This window comes from Mercenaria mercenaria, chromosome 7 (assembly GCF_021730395.1).
Source record: "Mercenaria mercenaria strain notata chromosome 7, MADL_Memer_1, whole genome shotgun sequence".
In the NCBI taxonomy this organism is placed as follows: domain Eukaryota; kingdom Metazoa; phylum Mollusca; class Bivalvia; order Venerida; family Veneridae; genus Mercenaria; species Mercenaria mercenaria.
In genome coordinates this window covers 48,033,546-48,053,068 of record NC_069367.1, presented here as the reverse complement: position 1 = coordinate 48,053,068, position 19,523 = coordinate 48,033,546, and the positions used below count along the sequence as shown (strand labels likewise).

The following is a 19,523-nucleotide window of genomic DNA, read 5'->3' as shown; positions in this document are numbered from 1 at the left end:
AAAACTCATATCAGTAATCTAAATGACAACGAATGTATTTTAAAATACATATGATTTAAACGTTGGATTTGGCTATAAAAGTAACTTAAAAAACATGGGATAGGGAAATCCTTTAGGAGTGGGACAGTCAACAAATACTTGCTGCTCGAAGATCATGGTACAAGTTGGCTATCAGATGAATAAAGCAAAGTTCGTAAAAAGCCTTCTGATGCTAAGACGATGAAGAATTCGCTGAAGCCTATTGCGAATATCACTAAGACTTTAATTTTACAATAAAAAAGTATTTGATTAATTATCTGAATAATATTTGCATATCTGCATATTCATATTCTGCAATTAAATTTGACTTCGGAGCATTTTGCTCCTACTTTGTTATATGGGTGCATCTTTACCTTGTCGGATATGCTGGTTAAAAGTAAAGATGCACCTATTCTAGTTAGCAGACATATCATTCATTTCTTGATTTTAAAATGTTTATAGACAATATTAAATTGTAAAGACTTGAGCATCTTTCTCCACATCTTTTCTCCCCTGTATTTAATCCGTATTGTGCTTTTCTATTCATATAAATCTTTACTCCCCTATCTTAATTATACCGTAGAAGTATAGAAATACGACCGTAAATGTGGACAGACTAACGGTACTGGAATTCAAATCTGTCCAGATTTACGGAGGCCTGCATCGTATATATATATATATTAATATATATATATATATATATATATATCTCAAATAAATAAAATGACTTAACACGCCTTTCCAAAACAGTATTTAATTATAAAAATACAAACTAGTTTCGCCTATCGGCTCATCAGTGTACATACTATGTAACGTGACGTTACTATGGTAATGATGCGATATATATATCCGCCTGCCAGAGTCTAAATTTAGTTGCAGTAAGGGTGAGCAGTTTTGATAAAGGACGATCGTCCTAGAGGTCGTTGGAAGCTAGGGTAAATTACAAATTTGTGTACAAGTAGTGACGGAAAATTTCGGTCTAAAGTACAGACTTCCTCCGGTCGTGTTATAGATCTACCACTGTGTTTCTTATACCTGCTCGAAGTAAGTAATGAACAAACTACAGAATCACCAGAGGACAATTCTGCCGTGGAGATTCCTCGCATATCGAGCGACCGGATATCTAAGGAGAATGCTCGGAAAAGGATATGTGTAATTTTTGAATCTTAGTATTATAAATGTCTGAGAGTGTCGTTTTATCAAAGTTTGAAATATGAATTATATTAATAGACAGTAATAAGTGTTTTATTCTGAAAGTTGCAGTTTTGCTTGTAATCGTTTCTATTCAATATATTTCGTCAGAATAGTTTATTATAAATAAAGTGTTATTAGGCTGTATCTATGTTCAACGAAGCATATAACTACACGGCTGCTCTTATAGTATATGCCGCGGGGTCCGAACCTATTCAGTAAATTTGTAGGAGAATTTCGTGATGGTTTTGTGTTCACTCAACTTTGAAAGATGTAGCAACGCTTAGTTGTGTTATCTCAGCTGTTACCTACCGGCTCCTTTGTTCCAATGAGGTCTATGAAACCTTATAGACCATTTAAGGATGTAGGAGCGAATTTTTTCTAACGTTAAGAATGTTTTCATACTCTGTGAGCTCGAAGAACATTAGTTTCCAAGGCAAACAAGAGAAGAAAAAGCACAGGTCACCGAACTCGTTTTAATTTTATAGGGCATTTTCTTCACCCACTGTTTCAAGCCTTTCTGAAATTTTGTAAAATTGAAAAAAAAATGTGGTACTTTATAAAACATATAATATCCAACTTAATTTTATAGAGATTAAAAGTCTTTCATGTTAATATGAATACAAGGTGATGTCATTTTTATATAAGCATAAATGTCACTAACAAATCTCTTTCATTTTTACATGTTGACATAATTACCCCACCCACTTTATTTTCAATGGAAAAAATGTATTTAGATCTAAAAAAAAATGTGACGTTAAGATTTTCAAAATATTTTGCAGCTTTAATGACACACAAACATGCTTCAAAATGGAAAGAAAAAAGATGGGTTCATCGTGCATCTAAGAGATTTATTAAGAAAAAACTGTTAAAAACCCGTGAATTTTGATATGATTTGTTCTTTATTATTTAATTTATATTTTCTAGAAAATATGAAGTAATATTTTGAAATCTTTTATTTTAATTATAACTTATTATTATATGTATCAGTCAGGAACATATCAAAACCAAACCTGATCTACTTTAATAGATATCTGATATTACCTACCCCTACCCATTGTAAATCTTATGCCAATTTTAGGCAAATGCCAGCCAAAAATAAGGGTGAACAATTTTGTTTTCGCAAAAGGTAGAATCCATCTGGTTAAATGGTCTATTATTAACCATATTTTAATTATTTAGCAATATTTTTTGGCAAAACTTTTGTTAGAAAGCAATATTTGAAAAAGCATTTTTCAAAATGGCGGATATCCAGAAAAAAACGCTCGTACATCCTTAAGAGGTCTATAACAATTTTCAGATCTGTCCTACCACTACAGTTTACACGAAAATGTTAATGACGAAAAATCACAAGTGCCCGAGTCGCTCGGATGATAGTCCAATGCTCTAACCACTGAGCCAAATTGTCGACACACTTACGCACTTGTCAGAGATTAAATTTAAAGTTATGCGCAAGCGACCGAAACAATGCTGTTAAATCATGACAAATCCGTGCCTGTCGTTTAAGGAGAACGTGTGATTGACTCCGTAAATATAGTATCACTTGTTTCAAAAAGTACGTTTTAAGTGAGAAATTTCCGATTAGTTTTACATATCTTAAAAAATAATCTAAACATGACTTAACTTTAAAGTTTGTTCTAACATTCATTTCTAAACAGGTCTTGATATTTGTCTGAAAGTTAATACGGACATACTCTTCTCTTCGTCTAGGAGAAGAATGCTTCATGAAACGGGACATTTTATTTTACAAAGAAAAATAATGACAATGATATAATTGCAAAAATTACAAACACCACAAATTTCCTCCAGGTTTATCATTAATCTGCTATTGCAAATTGTGACGATTTTTTGTACAATTAACATGGAACGTAAATTTAAACAATAACCCGGTTAAATGATTGTGATACATTCCGAACGTGCCTGAAATAAGACAGTTTAAACATATTAAAAGGCAGTTTTGAGGTAGTGGAAATTGGTGGGAAACTGGTCAAAGTCGTGTTCTTATTTTGTTGAATGTCCTTACTTCATTTCAAATTAACAGTTGACATGTTTTGCCTTTAAATATTATATTTTGCACTGTACAAAGGTTTTCGACCTGACAGTCTTTCATTCATGTAAAACTGTCAGTTTCCTGGATTCTATACTTGTATTTACATCCACAAGTATCTGGCAACTTTTTCACGTGAATTAGATGTGGAGGACCAAAACGACTTGAAACTATATAATGTTTATTCAAATCGTTACCATGTCAGTTAAAACAGAGGCCTCGACTTATAAACCACTTAATTTGTTGTACTTATTACTTTCATTGTCAAGAAGACTGAAGGTTTTAATATCTTCTCGATGCTGTGCGCGCAGTTGTTTTAGCACATTTCATTGTGTCTTCTTGGCGTGTCTCTGATCACGTTATATTATGATAGCATTTCTTGCAATGATAAATCTTTATCCATACTTTTTATACGGCAATGTATATTTAAGTAGCATATTTAAGAACTAAATAAACTTAAAGTTTCTTAAGAGCTGTCAATCTCTCTGACATGAAAAATTTACTAGGAGACAATAATAAACACTTCAGTGTTACAATGAAATAATCCTTGACTACTCGAGCCTTGGTGGCAATTCATTTGAGTCTATCACATAAGAAGTCCCAAATGAGGAAAGAAATCATCACTGTTGCTTATGTTTTAGTATGCGTAAGAAAGGCACAGAAAGAAATTTTACGTTAGTTCAGTCTTTTTGTTGGGAGGTTTTGAGCATGGTCAGATACTTTGTAGATTGACTTATGCCTTTAACTATGTAACTGTCATGCAATAAAGTCAGGGTGGCCAATCCACGTGACTTTTGGATACCATACATACGTAGAAAATGTCCTGTTTCAAGCGGTATTATGCTAATTATTTCCTTATTACTTGCTGGATTTTCATAAGATAACGAGCGTCAGACTAGGTGCTTTCCTCATTTGTATTTTCTATTTGTAGTCAAAATGTTACGCATGCTACACCCCATTTCTTAAGAAAAAACGTCCTTAAAAGTGTTGTAAAGATGTAACAAATATGTTACAGGAGTATGGAGGGTTTTTTAAGTAAAAAATCCATTCATATAAATTACTTATTCTTGCATGTAATTTACTTTTTTGCGTGTTAATGTCTTATCAATTGATGTAAATGACTTATTACTGCATGTGCATGACTTATTCTTGCGTGTAAGTGACTTGTTCTTGCATTTCATTGAGTAACCCTATAGAAAATTCATGCGGGATCCCAGTGGAATCCCAGCTGATTCCACTGGGATGTTGAAATCCCGCCGGGAAATTATTCTTTCATCTGGATCATTTTGCAAATAACCGGGATATAAGTGGGATTTCCGTTTGTCATAGTGGAATCCCGATGTTTGTAGCAGAATTTCCGGTATATTTCCGGGATAATTAAAAAAAATAAATACCAGGGTGAGATTTTTATCGTGAGGCCGGGATATCGGTATTCTGACATTTCCGTTTCTGGGTTAGCTTACAGATTTTATTGATATAGTATTAGAAAAGTAAATACAGGTCGTTCGATACATTGTAAATAAATAATGAAAAACGTTTAATAATGCAAATTACAGCTGTATTTTATTGTAAGTATTTATTAAATCAGACAATTAACAGTAAATTGACAGTTTTGAATTATTCGAAATACCAACAAGAGATGTCAAAGTAATTTGGATGCTGTCAATTGTGATATTGTTAACATGACACGATGATGCTGCATGCATATGATTTTCATACATTCGGTTGCAATTTGCGATAGTTGTTACTATATTATTATTACATCTATCTATAAAAAGTAAAAATGTCGCTCATATAAGGCACAAAAGCGGCTCATAATCTTCTCAGTGAAAAGGCATCTTCCTCTAATCCAAGTCGGGAAGTTGTGTTTTAGGAAAGCAGCAAACAATAATTTTTTCGTCCTCTATAGTCACAGTATTAAAGACCCCATTTCTTTTAGATTTGATACATTTATATTTAAATACTTTATGCCTGCTGCCGTTCAACGGTTAAGATGTTTAATGAAATATGTATATCAATATCAATATATATAATATTTAGGTATATGAATTGAATAAAATAAATGCATAATAATACAAGTAATTTGGATGCTGTCAATTGTGATATTGTTAACATGACACGATGGTACTGCATGCATATGATTTTCATACATTCGGTTGCAATTTGCGATAGTTGTTACTATATTAAATGACGCACGGATAACTTTTTTGTTTTTATTATCAAAATATGTAGAACATCAAAATTTAAAATTGTATTTTGTTTTCTGCATTCCTTTATTTGCGACGTTTATAAATAAATCAACCTGCCTTTACCATCTATGCTATCTTCCTCATGTATTCCGCTATAGACACATCTAATTGTCAGTTACGATTGACCTGGTAACTAGTAAGATACTCAATACTTGGCTGTATAGTAAATAGTCGTGGTCATCTGGAAACGGCTGTAAATTATTACAAAGCCTTTAAAGTCTACAATAAAGACGAGAATTGTAAACTGTTAAGTAGACTGCGTGAAAATTTGATCTGGCTTTGTATAGTTGATTAATTGTTTCTTGGTTTTCTAACAGCAGCGTAACAGCGAAATGAAAAAGAAAGAAAAGAAATATTTATCTTTCCAATCTATCAGATGTATATTTGATATCAATTTATTCAGTGGATATAATGCATATCATAAAAGAGTATTTGTAGATTGTAAAAGTTGCTGAAACCGTCACGCAGATTCGCATGCACAATTGATGGGACATTTTTAATTAAGAAATACCATGTTTAAACATATCAAAATAATATCGTTGCGACAAAAATTCAAGAGGTTGAAGGTCAATAGGCAAAGCTGTCTGGGAGAAAAGGTCAAACAAATTCCTTCACAAGAGTATTTATTATAAAAACGAAGATAAATACAAGTGTGGTAACATACTAAAAGTCCTCAACAAAATCCCTAGGCGTTACTTGAAAAAAGACGTATTTAATCTGCAAACTACTGTACACAATGTTATGTCTCGAACGTCCTGCCATACTCCGCAGTAAAGTTCACGATTAGGAAATATAACGCTATACCGTGTAAATAATTTGTCTCGGAATCGGACAATACCTAACTGAAAAAACAATTTAAATCATTGGCAATCATCGAACATTCTGCATGTGGTAAGTTTGTTTATGATAATATTTCTTGGGAAAATCCATAAGTATGTCTTCAGTACGGAAATAAATGAAAATCATGGAAAGTTTATGCTTGTTGCGGTCTAGCAGACGACGCAATGTGAAATGCGGTTTATGCACCTAAAAAAACATTATTTGCGACTGAAATGGGAAAAGTATTGAAATTATATATATTTGATATGCTTACAAAAGTAGCATGTAGAAAAAAAATGAAAAAACCCGAAATATAGGAAGTGCCTCTTTTCGAATTTTTTAAAACTATGGAACGCCATCGCTGAAATAAATTTTATAAACTATATAATATCATTTTTTATTTCTTTTTTTAAACAGTCATGTACTTGTAACCAGGATTAAAACAACTTCAATTCCTTAGTATATTTATGTTCCGGATGTCACTGAAAATTTTGTTTACTAGTTGGATCCTATAATAAACTTACAACTTATTCATTATTACAGTTGCTGCACAAGAATTCCACACCTGTTGTGTAATATGATCTTTTTTATTATTTAACTATGGAACGCCATCGTGGACATAAATTTTATGCATAAAATAATGTCCATTTTTTATTTTTGTTTTTAAATAGTCCTGTACTTGTAACCAGTACACTTCCTCAGCATATCTATGTTCCTGATGTCACTTAGAATTTTGTTTACTAGTTGGGTCCTATAATAAACTTGTAACTTATTTCAGTATTACAGTTGCTGCAGAAGAATTCCACACCTGTTGTGTATTATGATCTGAAGTTCAAGTCATGAGGTAGTTACTTACATAGTTATTTAATCTCATTGTCTTTGAATGGATGTTTGTATGATAATGTTATTTTCTTGGCTATTAAGCATATAAAATATATTTGTAAACAGACCTAAATACAATTTCTTAGCATATTTATCTTCTTGATGTCCCTTATTTTTTGGTTCATTATTTATTAGTTGCTGCAGAAGAATTCAACACCTGTTGTGTATAATGATATTGGTATTCAACTGAAGTTCAGATCATGAGGTAATGACTTAAAAGTTATTAGTTATTTAATTTCATCATCTTTGAATGGATTTTTGTATGATAATAACATTTTCTTGGCTCTTAAATGTACATAGAGATTGTTCAATGATCTTTTGAATTTCAAGTAACTTTTTCATATTATAGTATAGATTATTGATACATTTGTATTTCTATTCCAGTTGCAGTACTTCTGATGAAAACACTTGCGTTTTATGTGGCGTTAGAGACGACAGCCCCACTTCAGTTCTTGGCGACAGGGGATGCCAGAGCATCATAGCAGCCAGCAAGAATAAGGGTTAATGCTTCTTAAAAGCAAGTATTTAAAGGGTCTTGTGTTGTAGGCTCTCCTGATCTATATATATCAGTTTAATATTTCGTACTGTAGTGTCATCTAGTATAACTTTATCTAGGTAGCACAATAACATTGCCATTTTCTTAAATTGTTTCTTCCAAAACTTGTAAAATCGTTTCTTTTATACTTACTAAAGCTGAAATGAATTCATTCAGTATTGTCTATGATTAAACCATTGTCACACACACGCGCACACATGCATGCACATACGTGTATCATCCAAAATATATTTCTTCAGCAACATCAAATATGTAAGAAACATGAAATTCTAAAATGAAAGCATAAATAAAGATTAATGTAAGGTTTATTAGTTATAAGTAAATTAAATTTGTATGAATTACAGGTCGAACGTTGGTCGTCTCACCTGGACAGCAAGTTCACAAGGATTGCAGGAGGATTTACTGCCACCCCAATCAGAATCGTCTCAATAGCAGCAGCAAAGAAAATTTATATACAAGTCCAAGTACTAGACAGTCATTAGAATTATCATTTGACTTTCAAACGAAGTGTTTTTTCTGTGGAACAAATGCAACACATAAACAACATAAACGTAAACGAGGTAGAGATGTTCACCCTGTTTTAACATTAGAGTTTCAAAAGTCTATTAAAGATGTTTGTTTAGAAAGAAAAGATGATTGGGGTGATATAGTATTAGGCCGATTAGAATGTGTCTGTGATCTTCCTGCTGCTGAAGCTAGATATCACCAGGCTTGTAGTTCTAATTTTAGGTCTAGATATAAAATTCCAAAATGTTTTCAGTCACCAGTGACAGATGATGGAGCAGCATATGAGACGGACCAGTGCAGCAAGACAAAGAAAGGCAGACCTGCTTGCGTTTGTGCTGACAATGCCTTTAAAACTGTTTTGGAAGAATTTGAGGAAACTGAAATTGGGTTTACCACAATCAGCGACTTGGTACAAAAAATGGCATCCATTTGTGGTGAAGATAACTCGTACAGTACAACATATATGAAAAGAAGAATGCTAGAGCATTATGGTAATAGTATTATAATTACAGAATTGAATGGCAAATCCAATGTTGTTACTTTCAGAAGTAGAGCCCATGCTATTTTACATAACTATTATCACAGACAAAATAAAAATGACAGTGAAAGTGAGAAACTGGCAATCATAAAGACAGCAGGAAAACTGATTCTGAATGACATCAAAGATATGGAGGAAAATGCAGAGATATATCCATCTGCAAATGATATGTCAACTGAAGGCAACAGAAAATATGTACCTCCTAGTCTAGTAACATTATTACAGCAACTCATTGACCAAAAGGACCCAGAGAGAATTATCATAGCTATTAGCCAAGCAATTGTCCAAGCAGCGATTCCTAGAAGTATAATATGTCCTCTCCAGCTTGGATTAGGTGTTCAGTTACATCACCAGTTTGGATCAAGAATTCTCATAGAGACCCTAAACAGTCTAGGCTTCTGCTCTTCTTACCAAGAAGTACAAAAATACGAGAAATGTGCAGCATATACTCAAGGCAATGCAGTTGACAGGAACAATGTTGAACAGTATGTACAATTTGTTGCTGACAATATAGATCACAACACTGCGACGATTGACGGCCATAACACATTCCATGGAATGGGCATAATTGCAACATTTACACCAAAGGACAACAAAAGACGAGTTGTGCCCAGGATACAAGTAACAAATGAAGAGCTTGTCAAAATTGGGAAAATCAATATAAAATATTATAAACAAAATGACAATGTCCTTGAAAATGTCAAATTTGAGAAGCTGTTGGATATAGATTGTGAGGATCCTATACCTGGAAACTTCGAGTTTCTTGTTAAAATTACACGCCCACTAAGACCAATGACACCAAGCTGGTCTGGAATCATGCAAACTGTTCAGAAGGGTGAACATCCAGGAGAGTCCAAAGTCCATTTCCTTCCCATGATAGACATGAACCCAAGTGATATGTCCTGCATATATTCCACCTTGACATACGTTGCACAGCAAGCCCGTTTGATGAACATTGACCCTGTCATAACATTTGACCAACCACTGTTTTGGAAGGCCATGACTATCATAACAAACAAACCAGATTCTAGTGAGCTGAAGAGAGCTGTAATCAGACTTGGTGCCTTTCATATGGAAATGAGTTTCTTGGGGTGTATAGGGAAGATTATGGAAAATAGCGGTCTTTCAGAACTACTAAGCACTGTATATGCTCCAAACACTGTTTGCCATATGCTAAGTGGAAAGGCGGTTCAGAGGGCAATTAGAGGTCATTTCTTGGCCAGTGATGCACTTGACCAGCTCATTATGGAGAAGACATTTCCTGAGTTAATGGAAACGCAGTATACAGATGAGAATAACAATCATGCTGAAACAGGGAGAAGCAATGATGAAGTCTACTCACCTGAACAGAGAAAATTAGTCACAATTTTTGAAAGTGTACTCGAGCAGAAAATTGATCAACGGCTACTAGTAACTGAAGACAATGTAAATCTTAAAGAAATGGTTGACAAAGTTGAAAGTACTAAGCATACATTGAAAAGTTCTAGAACTGCAAAATTATGGCTACAATACTTAGAAATGATCAACCTACTGAAACAGTTTATCGCAGCTGAAAGGATTGGGAATTGGCGATGTCACCTCAAGAGTTTGAAAAACATGTTTCCTTTTTTTGCAGCTGCAGGACATAATCTGTACACGAAATCAAGCTACATGTACCTTCAGCAAATGAACTGTCTTCACATAACACATCCTGAAGTTTGCCAAGCATTTGAAAAGGGATTGCATGTGGTCCGACGGTCAAACAGAATGTGGGGTGGTCTTTCTACCGATCTGGTTATTGAACAAGTACTTATGCGCAGTGTGTAGGTGGACTGACTAGAGGCAGAGGATTGTCAGAGTTACAACGAACGCAGTGGATTTTGTCTATGCCAGCCTGTGCAGAAATAAATTTTGCAATGCAAGAATATACTAACAAGAAATACAATACAAGTGATGAGCACAAGGATATTGCAAAATCTCGAATCGACAGGGATGAGAAATATCGGCAAGTGTTTTTAGAGTTTCTCCGGGGCCGAAACCCATTTTCAGATGAAGCAAACCTGAGAAATATTGAAACGGGAAGTTTAGCAGACGCAAATGTAAACGTGGACTCGGCAAGAAATGTAGGTGAGAAAATACTGAAGAACATGGAAGGGAAAAAGGTTCTTGAACATTCGTTTAAACGTACCGATCAAGCTGTTACATTGGGGTCCAAAACAAATATCAAAGTTGGTGGAGAAGAGTTCCATGTAGACCCTCAGCTACTGTTCCAAAGAATTATGGCAGTTGCGGACAGCTATACTGATGATCCTGAGGAGATATTTAAGCATGAGTTGTCAGCAAATCCATCAGCACTTTTTGACAATTCAGGATTAATGAGAGAAGCACAGAAGCCTCAAATCGCTAACACTATATGGGACTTGGGACAATGTGATGCAACATATATACCACCCTTGACCGTGTGTCATATTGTTTTGGATGGCGGATCTCTACTTCAACGAATCCCTTGGGAATATGGTACCTCGTTTGGAGCAATATGTAGTAATTATTGTAGATTTGTCGAAACAAACTATAAAAATGCACATATTGTATTTGACGGGTATGAAAATGGGCCTTCTACAAAAGACACAAGCCCGCCCGCTTAGCTCAGTAGGTAAGAGCGTTGGTCTACGGATCGCGGGGTCGCGAGTTCGATCCTCGGGCGGGGCGCATGTTCTCCGTGACTATTTGATAAACGACATTGTGTCTGAAATCATTAGTCCTCCACCTCTGATAATTCATGTGGGGAAGTTGGCAGTTACTTGCGGAGAACAGGTTTGTACTGGTACAGAATCCAGGAACACTGGTTAGGTTAACTGCCCGCCGTTACATGACTGAAATACTGTTGAAAAACGGCGTTAAACCCAAAACAAACAAACAAAAAAAAGAAACAACACACGAACGAAGGACGAAAGGCAGAATAGGAGCAAAAATATCCTTCAGCGAGAGTTACACTGGTAAAACCAAAAAGGAATCGATCTTGACAAATAAAGAAAACAAACAGAACTTCATCAAGATGTTAGGAGAAAAATTATTACATACCAATTGTAACGTCCACTATGCGGCAGACGATGCTGATCTCTTGATAGTGAAAACAGCAGTGGAATTATCAGACGAAAAACCGGCGGTGGTTATTGGTGAGGATACAGACCTTTTAGTTTTACTGTGTCATCACGCGGAAGAAGGCAGGGAAAAGATATTTTTAAGTCTGACTCTGGTTCAAAGAAAAAGAAAATTTGGGATATTTCTAAGACAAAGAATGTACTAACTGAAGGCATATGCAGTGTTTTACCTGTTGTCCACGCATTCTGCGGTTGTGACACTACATCAAGGATATACGGAATAGGAAAAGGAATTGCCCTAAAAAAAGCCATGGTCGACACAGATTTCCATGCAAATGCAAAGATATTTCTGAAAGAGTCCACTCACGAAGAGGTCGAAAGAGCAGGAGAGCAAATAATGTGTACGTTGTTCAATGGCAAGAAAATTGAAGGTTTAGATAGGCTAAGATACAGAAAGTTTTTTCAGCGTGTCAGTACAGGCACAACAGTTGTACAAGTACAGAGTTTACCACCAACTTCTCGATCGGCCAAATATCACAGCTACAGGGTGTACCTACAAGTTCAGACATGGCTTGAAAGAATACTACAACCACGGGAATGGGGCTGGTATGAAAAAGATGGCAGGCTTACCCCACTGAAATGTGATTTACCTGCTGCGCCAGAGAGACTTTTGAAAATCATAAGATGCAACTGCAAACAAAATTGCGACTCTCGAAGATGCACTTGCCGTAAGCATGGTCTGCCTTGTTCTACTGCCTGTGGGGAATGCAATGGAATCGGTTGTAGCAATGTTCAATCAGTAAAAGATGAACTGGAAAATTAAATAATGTGCATGAAGGGATACTGAAGCTTAATGATAATATTTGCTTGCCCCTCAGTCTCAAATGTGTCTTTGTTGATACTTGTCAACATGAAAAGTACTTGTCAGTATAACATTCTCTGCAAATGTATCTACTAAGCCTGTTGTATACTTCATTACATTTGAAGGCAGGCTATTTTGTATCATAGTTATTTAAAAACGTAGTATTAGAAATGAGTTATAATTATTACCATATAAGTTATATTACTATGTTTCAGTTGGTCAGTACATGCTTGTTGCTTTTTAAAATACTCTGCTAATCAAAGTATTTTGTCATATCACTATAGATTTTTAACAAACGATTATGTTGTAGTCACACGGAAGAGCTACTTTCACCGATGTATATAAGTTTCTAAGATCTCACAATTTATTATACAGTGATATTGCACATATAATGGGAATAACAGTAGAAATATGATAACAGTGCAAACATATTATTGTTACTACAGCCGAACATGTTCTGTAAAAACCACAAATAGGAAGAACAAAAACTTACCTTTGTTGACTGGTGGTCTATATTAACAGGTGAAATATCCATTAATAATGGTCTCATGGTAATAAAAACTGGTGCCGTTTGGCATTGCATCAGTGTTTTTGTTAAGGTGGTCTTATCTACAGGTGGTCTTCAACATAGGTTTGACTGTATATGGATTCTAGATATTACATGATATGTACCTATGTATTAAAGTGGGTGGGGTACAGATCAGGACTTCAATCACATGCTATTATGAATTTAGCATGTATTGTATGTATCAGTTTTGCAAACAATATGTATTTTGACGTAACTGTTTTATTGTTTTACTATTTATATTCAAGATAGATATCTCTAATAGGGCTGAAGTGTATGTTTAATTAAATTTGATGAAGTGATTGTAAATATGAACACATATATGAATAAATCTATTATTGCACTACATGTGTTTGAAAAAAAAACATATTGTTAAAATCCTAATACCAGAAAAATGTAATACATGTAATGTGCAGCATTTTATTTATATTCAGTTTTCCAGTAAGTAATTGCTTGTTAGTTATAAACAAAAGTTCTGCTTTATAATGTGCCATCTCGATATTTACTGAGGTTGTTAGTTTAAGTGATACTTTACATAGATAAATATATTTATAAGATCTCATAATTCTTTGTAAAATAAAATTGTATATAATAAGAATAAATGTAACACTGTAAAAATAATGCTATATACACATCATTGTTACTAAATGGAAACTACCTGTTAATTCATATATCTTTATTATGTAGTGGGTGGGGTACAGTTCGGGTCTTTATACACATAAAATGTGATTATTTACGTTTAGTATGTATTCGAAGCAATAAATATTTGTTTTAATAAAACTGTTTCATTTTTTCTATCAGTATTTAAGATGTCCATGTTTTAGAGTTGAAACAAATAATACAATCTATCTTCTTGACTTCCGTGAAGAAAAAAATCGAGGGACTTGCAGAAAAATAGTAGAGTATAAAAGACACATATTTTTTCATGATTGGACACAAATATTTCTGAGGACTTTTGTAAATTGTTAGTGCAGATATTATAGTGTATGAAAATTAAAATAATTATTGTGAAGGAATTTGTTTGAGGTTACCCATCTATTTAGGCTATAATGCCTTGACTACAAGGTTAGATTGAGTGGATGTGCACGCTTTTTAGTGCTCGTAAAAATACTAGATTTTAAATCTTTTTCAGGGAAAATAAATGAATCATCGTTGGATTAGGATAAGTAAAAGGTCGATTTGACACACTTGGAAATAAAATTATAGATTAAAACTGTAAAATGTTTTAAATGGAAATATTTATATGAGTGGTGAACGGTTACCAAAACCGGTTTTGTTCTGTACTCTGTGTACTTTGGCTATAAATAGATAAATACATAGGATTAACTGTCTGAGTGGAACATTGTGATAAAACGATACACTTCAATACGAATATTATAACCTATAAGCTATGGACAAAATCAAGAAAAGCCGGAAAGGAAGACAATAGCAACAGCAACAAGAGGAAAAAACTATAAGTGTAAGTGAGTTAGCAAACACTGAGTCGGAAACATCTCAAATGAAAATAGACACTATGTTTTCTAAAAAGGACAAAGAGGAATCAGATACTAAAGAACCATCACTGGAAAGTTTGCTGAAATTGATTGAGACGATGGGCAAAAAATCAGTACGTTAGCTTCTAAAGATTTTATAGAAAAGAGTTTGAAAATGTTAGCTAATGAATAAATAGTATATGCAACACTAGAATCACTCAACTAAGTACAGAAATCAAAACAGAGCTTGATAGTGTCAGACATCAGATTAAGAAGGTCAAAGACAAAGTTTTAGATTCAGCTAATGAAATTGAAGATCTGAAGAACAGCCAAGGGGCTGTCTAAGTCAAGTTGGAAGAGATGGAACTAGAAAATAGTAAAATAAGCAAGAAAAATGAGAATCCCTCAGTTTGGAGGGATATGTGCATACGTCCATGTTGCAAACTATTGCCAGGAATGTACAATCAAATTTGCTAAGTAGTAATAATGCTTTGCGTTAATTTTCATTTTACTGTTTGTTATTATTATGCAATCATCTTTCAAGAGATATATTCACCATTGGTGTGTTATCAAGTACACTTTATAGTTTCTATATAGCCTGAACGGGGAAATAAAAGGGACATTGATTTTGATAAAATAAAGTATAGAGTAAGTCTGTATTTACAGCTTTTCTGATATTTCTTTCATTAAATAGCAGTACTAGTATCATCCTCTGCGTGAGGTTACGAAGAAATTATCTGTATGTTTATGTACGTGTATAAGCGTGGTCACTTTGCAAAAGTCACTAAATATTATCTTTCAACGTTTTATTTGCATCTCCGTTACATTAATATTTCGAATGTTTAGGTATTCTTATATACAAAAACACAAGTCTTGTCCACTGATCTGTCTTAGCAATATGTAGTTTAACGCCTGGAAGAGTCTACAAAAACACTAATGCATTTTGAAAATGACAAAAAAAAACCCCACATGAAATCCTGATTATCTTTTTCCCTACTATGAATTACATTCTAAACATTAAAAAACACATGAATACCATAATCTCGTTTTAAGAAGCAGCAAACAGAAAGTAAGTTCAGGACTACGTATAATGGCAAATTCCCAGTGTGAATGAATAAATCCGATGCCCCAACCCCGGATAAACCACTAATACCCCTTACACAATTTGAGCAACTTGAGGTCTCAATGCTAGTATTGATTCTCTATTGCAACTTAGTACGCCCGCTTCGGTAATTATCAGTATGCACACTTTACAGTCAATTTGCTTCGAGAAAAAATACCGAAAATGGTACAAGATAATTACGGATAACGAGAAATTTATTTAACCCATAGCTTTCTTCGCGCTGTGACTATGTCTAATGATTGAGTTGCGAAAACAGATGGCTCCTAATCAGATGACGTCCCTATCTGACCTTTTCTACTTGTTTCAGAACAGACTATACTCCTATTTGATCATTTAAAAATGAAACAATACGCTTCTCTTTGAAAATTGTTTATTTAGTATAGAAAAACAATCTTCCTCTTTAGATATTAAAAATACACACCTCTTTGAAAATGATTTATTTGCTGTAAAATATATTCCTCTGTATTTTTGTTTTCAAAAAAGTACACTACTCTCTGAAAATGATTAATTTGTTACATAATGAAATACCTTCTCTTAAAAACATTTTGATTGTTTTAGGAATAAATTGTAATTAACCATACGTTTTCTCTCAGTATTTTCATTTAGACATCACACAGAATAACTAGGTGTAATATTATCGCAGTTATAAAATTTATAGAACAGGCATGAATTTATCTTTTATTTGCTAGACTTGAGCTTATCAGCTGCTCATCCTTATAAACAAAATTCCTATCAATATAAAGGTCAACTTATACTTTGCAGCTGAATGTGTGAATAAAGTATTTTGAATTGTAAAGTAAATCATTTTCGCTTGACATTTATAATATGTGTGCTTGCATCTTAAACAAAACTAGCGGACAATAATTTGTGTTAAAGTAATATTGAATTTTTGATAGTGTCTTTCAAAATTCACACTGTCGACGGTATATGTATAATATATCACAAATATATACCGCTATAAGCCAGAATATATCAATGTATTATGTATAAGAATAGAAGTCCGTCCGAGTGGCCATCCGTCCGTCCGGCACTGCGAAAAAAGGGTCAATATACGGGAGTGTACAGTCCCGTATATTTCGAAAATACGGGCGTATACGGGATGTATATTACAAATATACGGACCTAATATACGATCCCGTATTCGGACATCTAGTATAGGGGAAGTCCGTATATTTGTCATGCATATACGGGATCCTTTATACGCCGAATATACATAAATGTATATTTCCGTATATATGCAATATACGAACTTTCCTAAAAACCCCTAGAAATGGTGTTTATTCGTGTCCTGCTTTAACATAAGTTTCTTTTTCATGTATTCGAAGGGTTTGGAGACTTTTTTTCCCCGTATACTTTCCGTATTTTAGAATATACGGAACACGTATACGAGCCTGTATATTCCGAATACGTAGTATACGGATCCCGTATTTTTGTCATATACGGACTGTGATTGCATTTTTAAATACGGGCATATACGGACTTGTATTTCTAATATACGGGCTTCGGATTTTTCCGTATACGCATGATATACGTAGTATACGGATCCCGTATTTTTGTCATATACGGACTGTGATTGCATCTAATATACGGGGCTATACGGACTTGTTTTTTTCTAATATCGGGCTTCGGATTTTTTCGTATACGCATGATATACTAAGTATACGGATCCCGTACTTTTGTCGTATACGGGGCATATACAAACTGTACTTTTGATATACTTTGCTACGGACTAGCCCCGTATTGCATGGTATACGCAATATACGGACCCCGTACTTGTGTCATATAGGGGAAAATACGAAACTGTATTTTTTATTTTACGGGTACGGACTAGTCCCGTATATGCATGGTATACGCAATATCGGATCCGTACTTGTGTCATATACGGAATGTATTTGCATCTGTTATACGGGAAATATACGAACCTGTGTTTTTGATAACGGGCCAGGTTTTTTTCCCCGTTTATGCAAGATAGGCAGAGTATACAGATTCCATATTTGTGTCACATTTAGACTGAATTTGGTTTTCGTATTGGGGGAATTCACGGACCGTATTTCTAAAAGATACATTTACCAGACTTTTCCCGTATATGCATGTATAGTATACAAATCCGTATTTTTCTTTTATGTAAACTGATTTTGTATATGGGCACACACTGAAAGATGACAAATGAATGTCGGTGATACCTACAGCAGAATAGGGTATGTTAGAAAAAAGCAAGAAAAAGGACAGGGTATGAGAAAAAATCGTATTGTTATTAATTGGAGACAGTCAGATTAACAAAACATTTTATTCAACTTAAATACTTTTTAAATCAGTTTTTCAAACGGTTATGAATCATTTCATTTCTTGTCCAAATGAAATAAGCAGAATTAAAATGTGGTAATCAATAACATCAAGCATTTCTTTATATTATTATATGTTCATTTCTGATTGAAAAACTAGCAATTCGCACATTTAATTTATTAATTCTGCGCGGTTGACTCAAACAAATCAGTTTAGTATCACTTCTTTTACTATTGTCTGTACATGTTTTCGTTATTCCCATGAATGCTGTTACCGCTATAGGCTTTTCAAATTTGCCGTCTTCTAAAAAGAGCAGTTACACCCTCCTAATGCCCGAAGATGTATTTAAAAAGACGCATGTTGGTTCTGTACTGGAACACGATATGTAAGCAGGTTACAAATGATGAACCACATGGAAATATTCAGTTTCTGATTCAATAAGTAAAAGCTTTTATCTGTTGTTACGAATGTCACTGAGAACGAATGGTCATCCGGGCTGTCTGTCTGCATTGTTGATCAAACTAGTAGAAACTTCCCCACATAAGTATATTCTCTATCGTGAAAATAAATAGTCGTCCCTTTTTTCTGATTCAGTAAAAACTCTTGTGTCAACCTGGAATAAAAAAAAATGCACGCTTTTAAAGTTATAAAAAATCGACTCTTGCAATTCACTGATAATTATATCTATTAAATGTTTGTGAAAATTATGACGAATAAAATGACATGTGGTCCGGGGCCGGGAAACGAACCCTGACCGCAGCGGTAATAAAGAAGTTTTCCACTGTCGTTACCAATTATAACGCAAGGGAGGGTGTAGTGTTTAATGCACGTTAAATATACAATTTTATCGTAAAAATTAGTTAAAACATCTAATTCTCATGTGTTTCCGCAACATAATAGTCTGTCAGTATACGTAGCATAATTATACACCATTAATATCCATTATATCTAAAAAATATAATGCCGTGCCATGAGAAAACCAATGTGGGTTTGCGACCAGCATGGATCGAGACCCCCTGCGCACCCGTGCAGTTGGTCAGGAGCCATGCTGTTCGCTTTCAAACCCTATTGGAATTAGAAAAACTGTTAGCGAACAGCATGGATCCTGAGGACTGCGCGGATGCGCAGGGGGTCTCGATCCATGCTGGTCGAAAACTAAGACTATGTTGGTTTTCCCTGGCACGGCTCAATTATATATTTTATTTCTGTTCTTGTCGGACGATCTGGAGGCCAGTGCCTTTTTTTAGTATTCGTTTAAACATTGCTTTATTTCTTAAATTTTTTTTAAACCCCCCAAAGATTGCATACATTTACACTAAAAATAAGATAAT

At 34.2% G+C, this 19,523-nt stretch overlaps 2 protein-coding genes across 2 annotated transcripts in view; one reads left to right on the top strand and one right to left on the bottom strand.

Annotated features, from left to right (window-relative positions):
* LOC123554245 (arylsulfatase J-like) overlaps positions 1-19,523 on the bottom strand; it is a 220,468-nt gene that overhangs the window by 83,162 nt on the left and 117,783 nt on the right. The gene's annotated exons all lie outside the window — the stretch shown is intronic.
* On the top strand, positions 6,839-11,728 carry LOC128558588 (uncharacterized). Its single transcript, XM_053548345.1, has 2 exons — positions 6,839-7,411; positions 7,597-11,728. Exon 2 carries the CDS (start codon positions 8,688-8,690, stop codon positions 10,611-10,613), a length of 1,926 nt encoding a protein of 641 aa, XP_053404320.1. The 5' UTR covers positions 6,839-7,411; positions 7,597-8,687; the 3' UTR covers positions 10,614-11,728.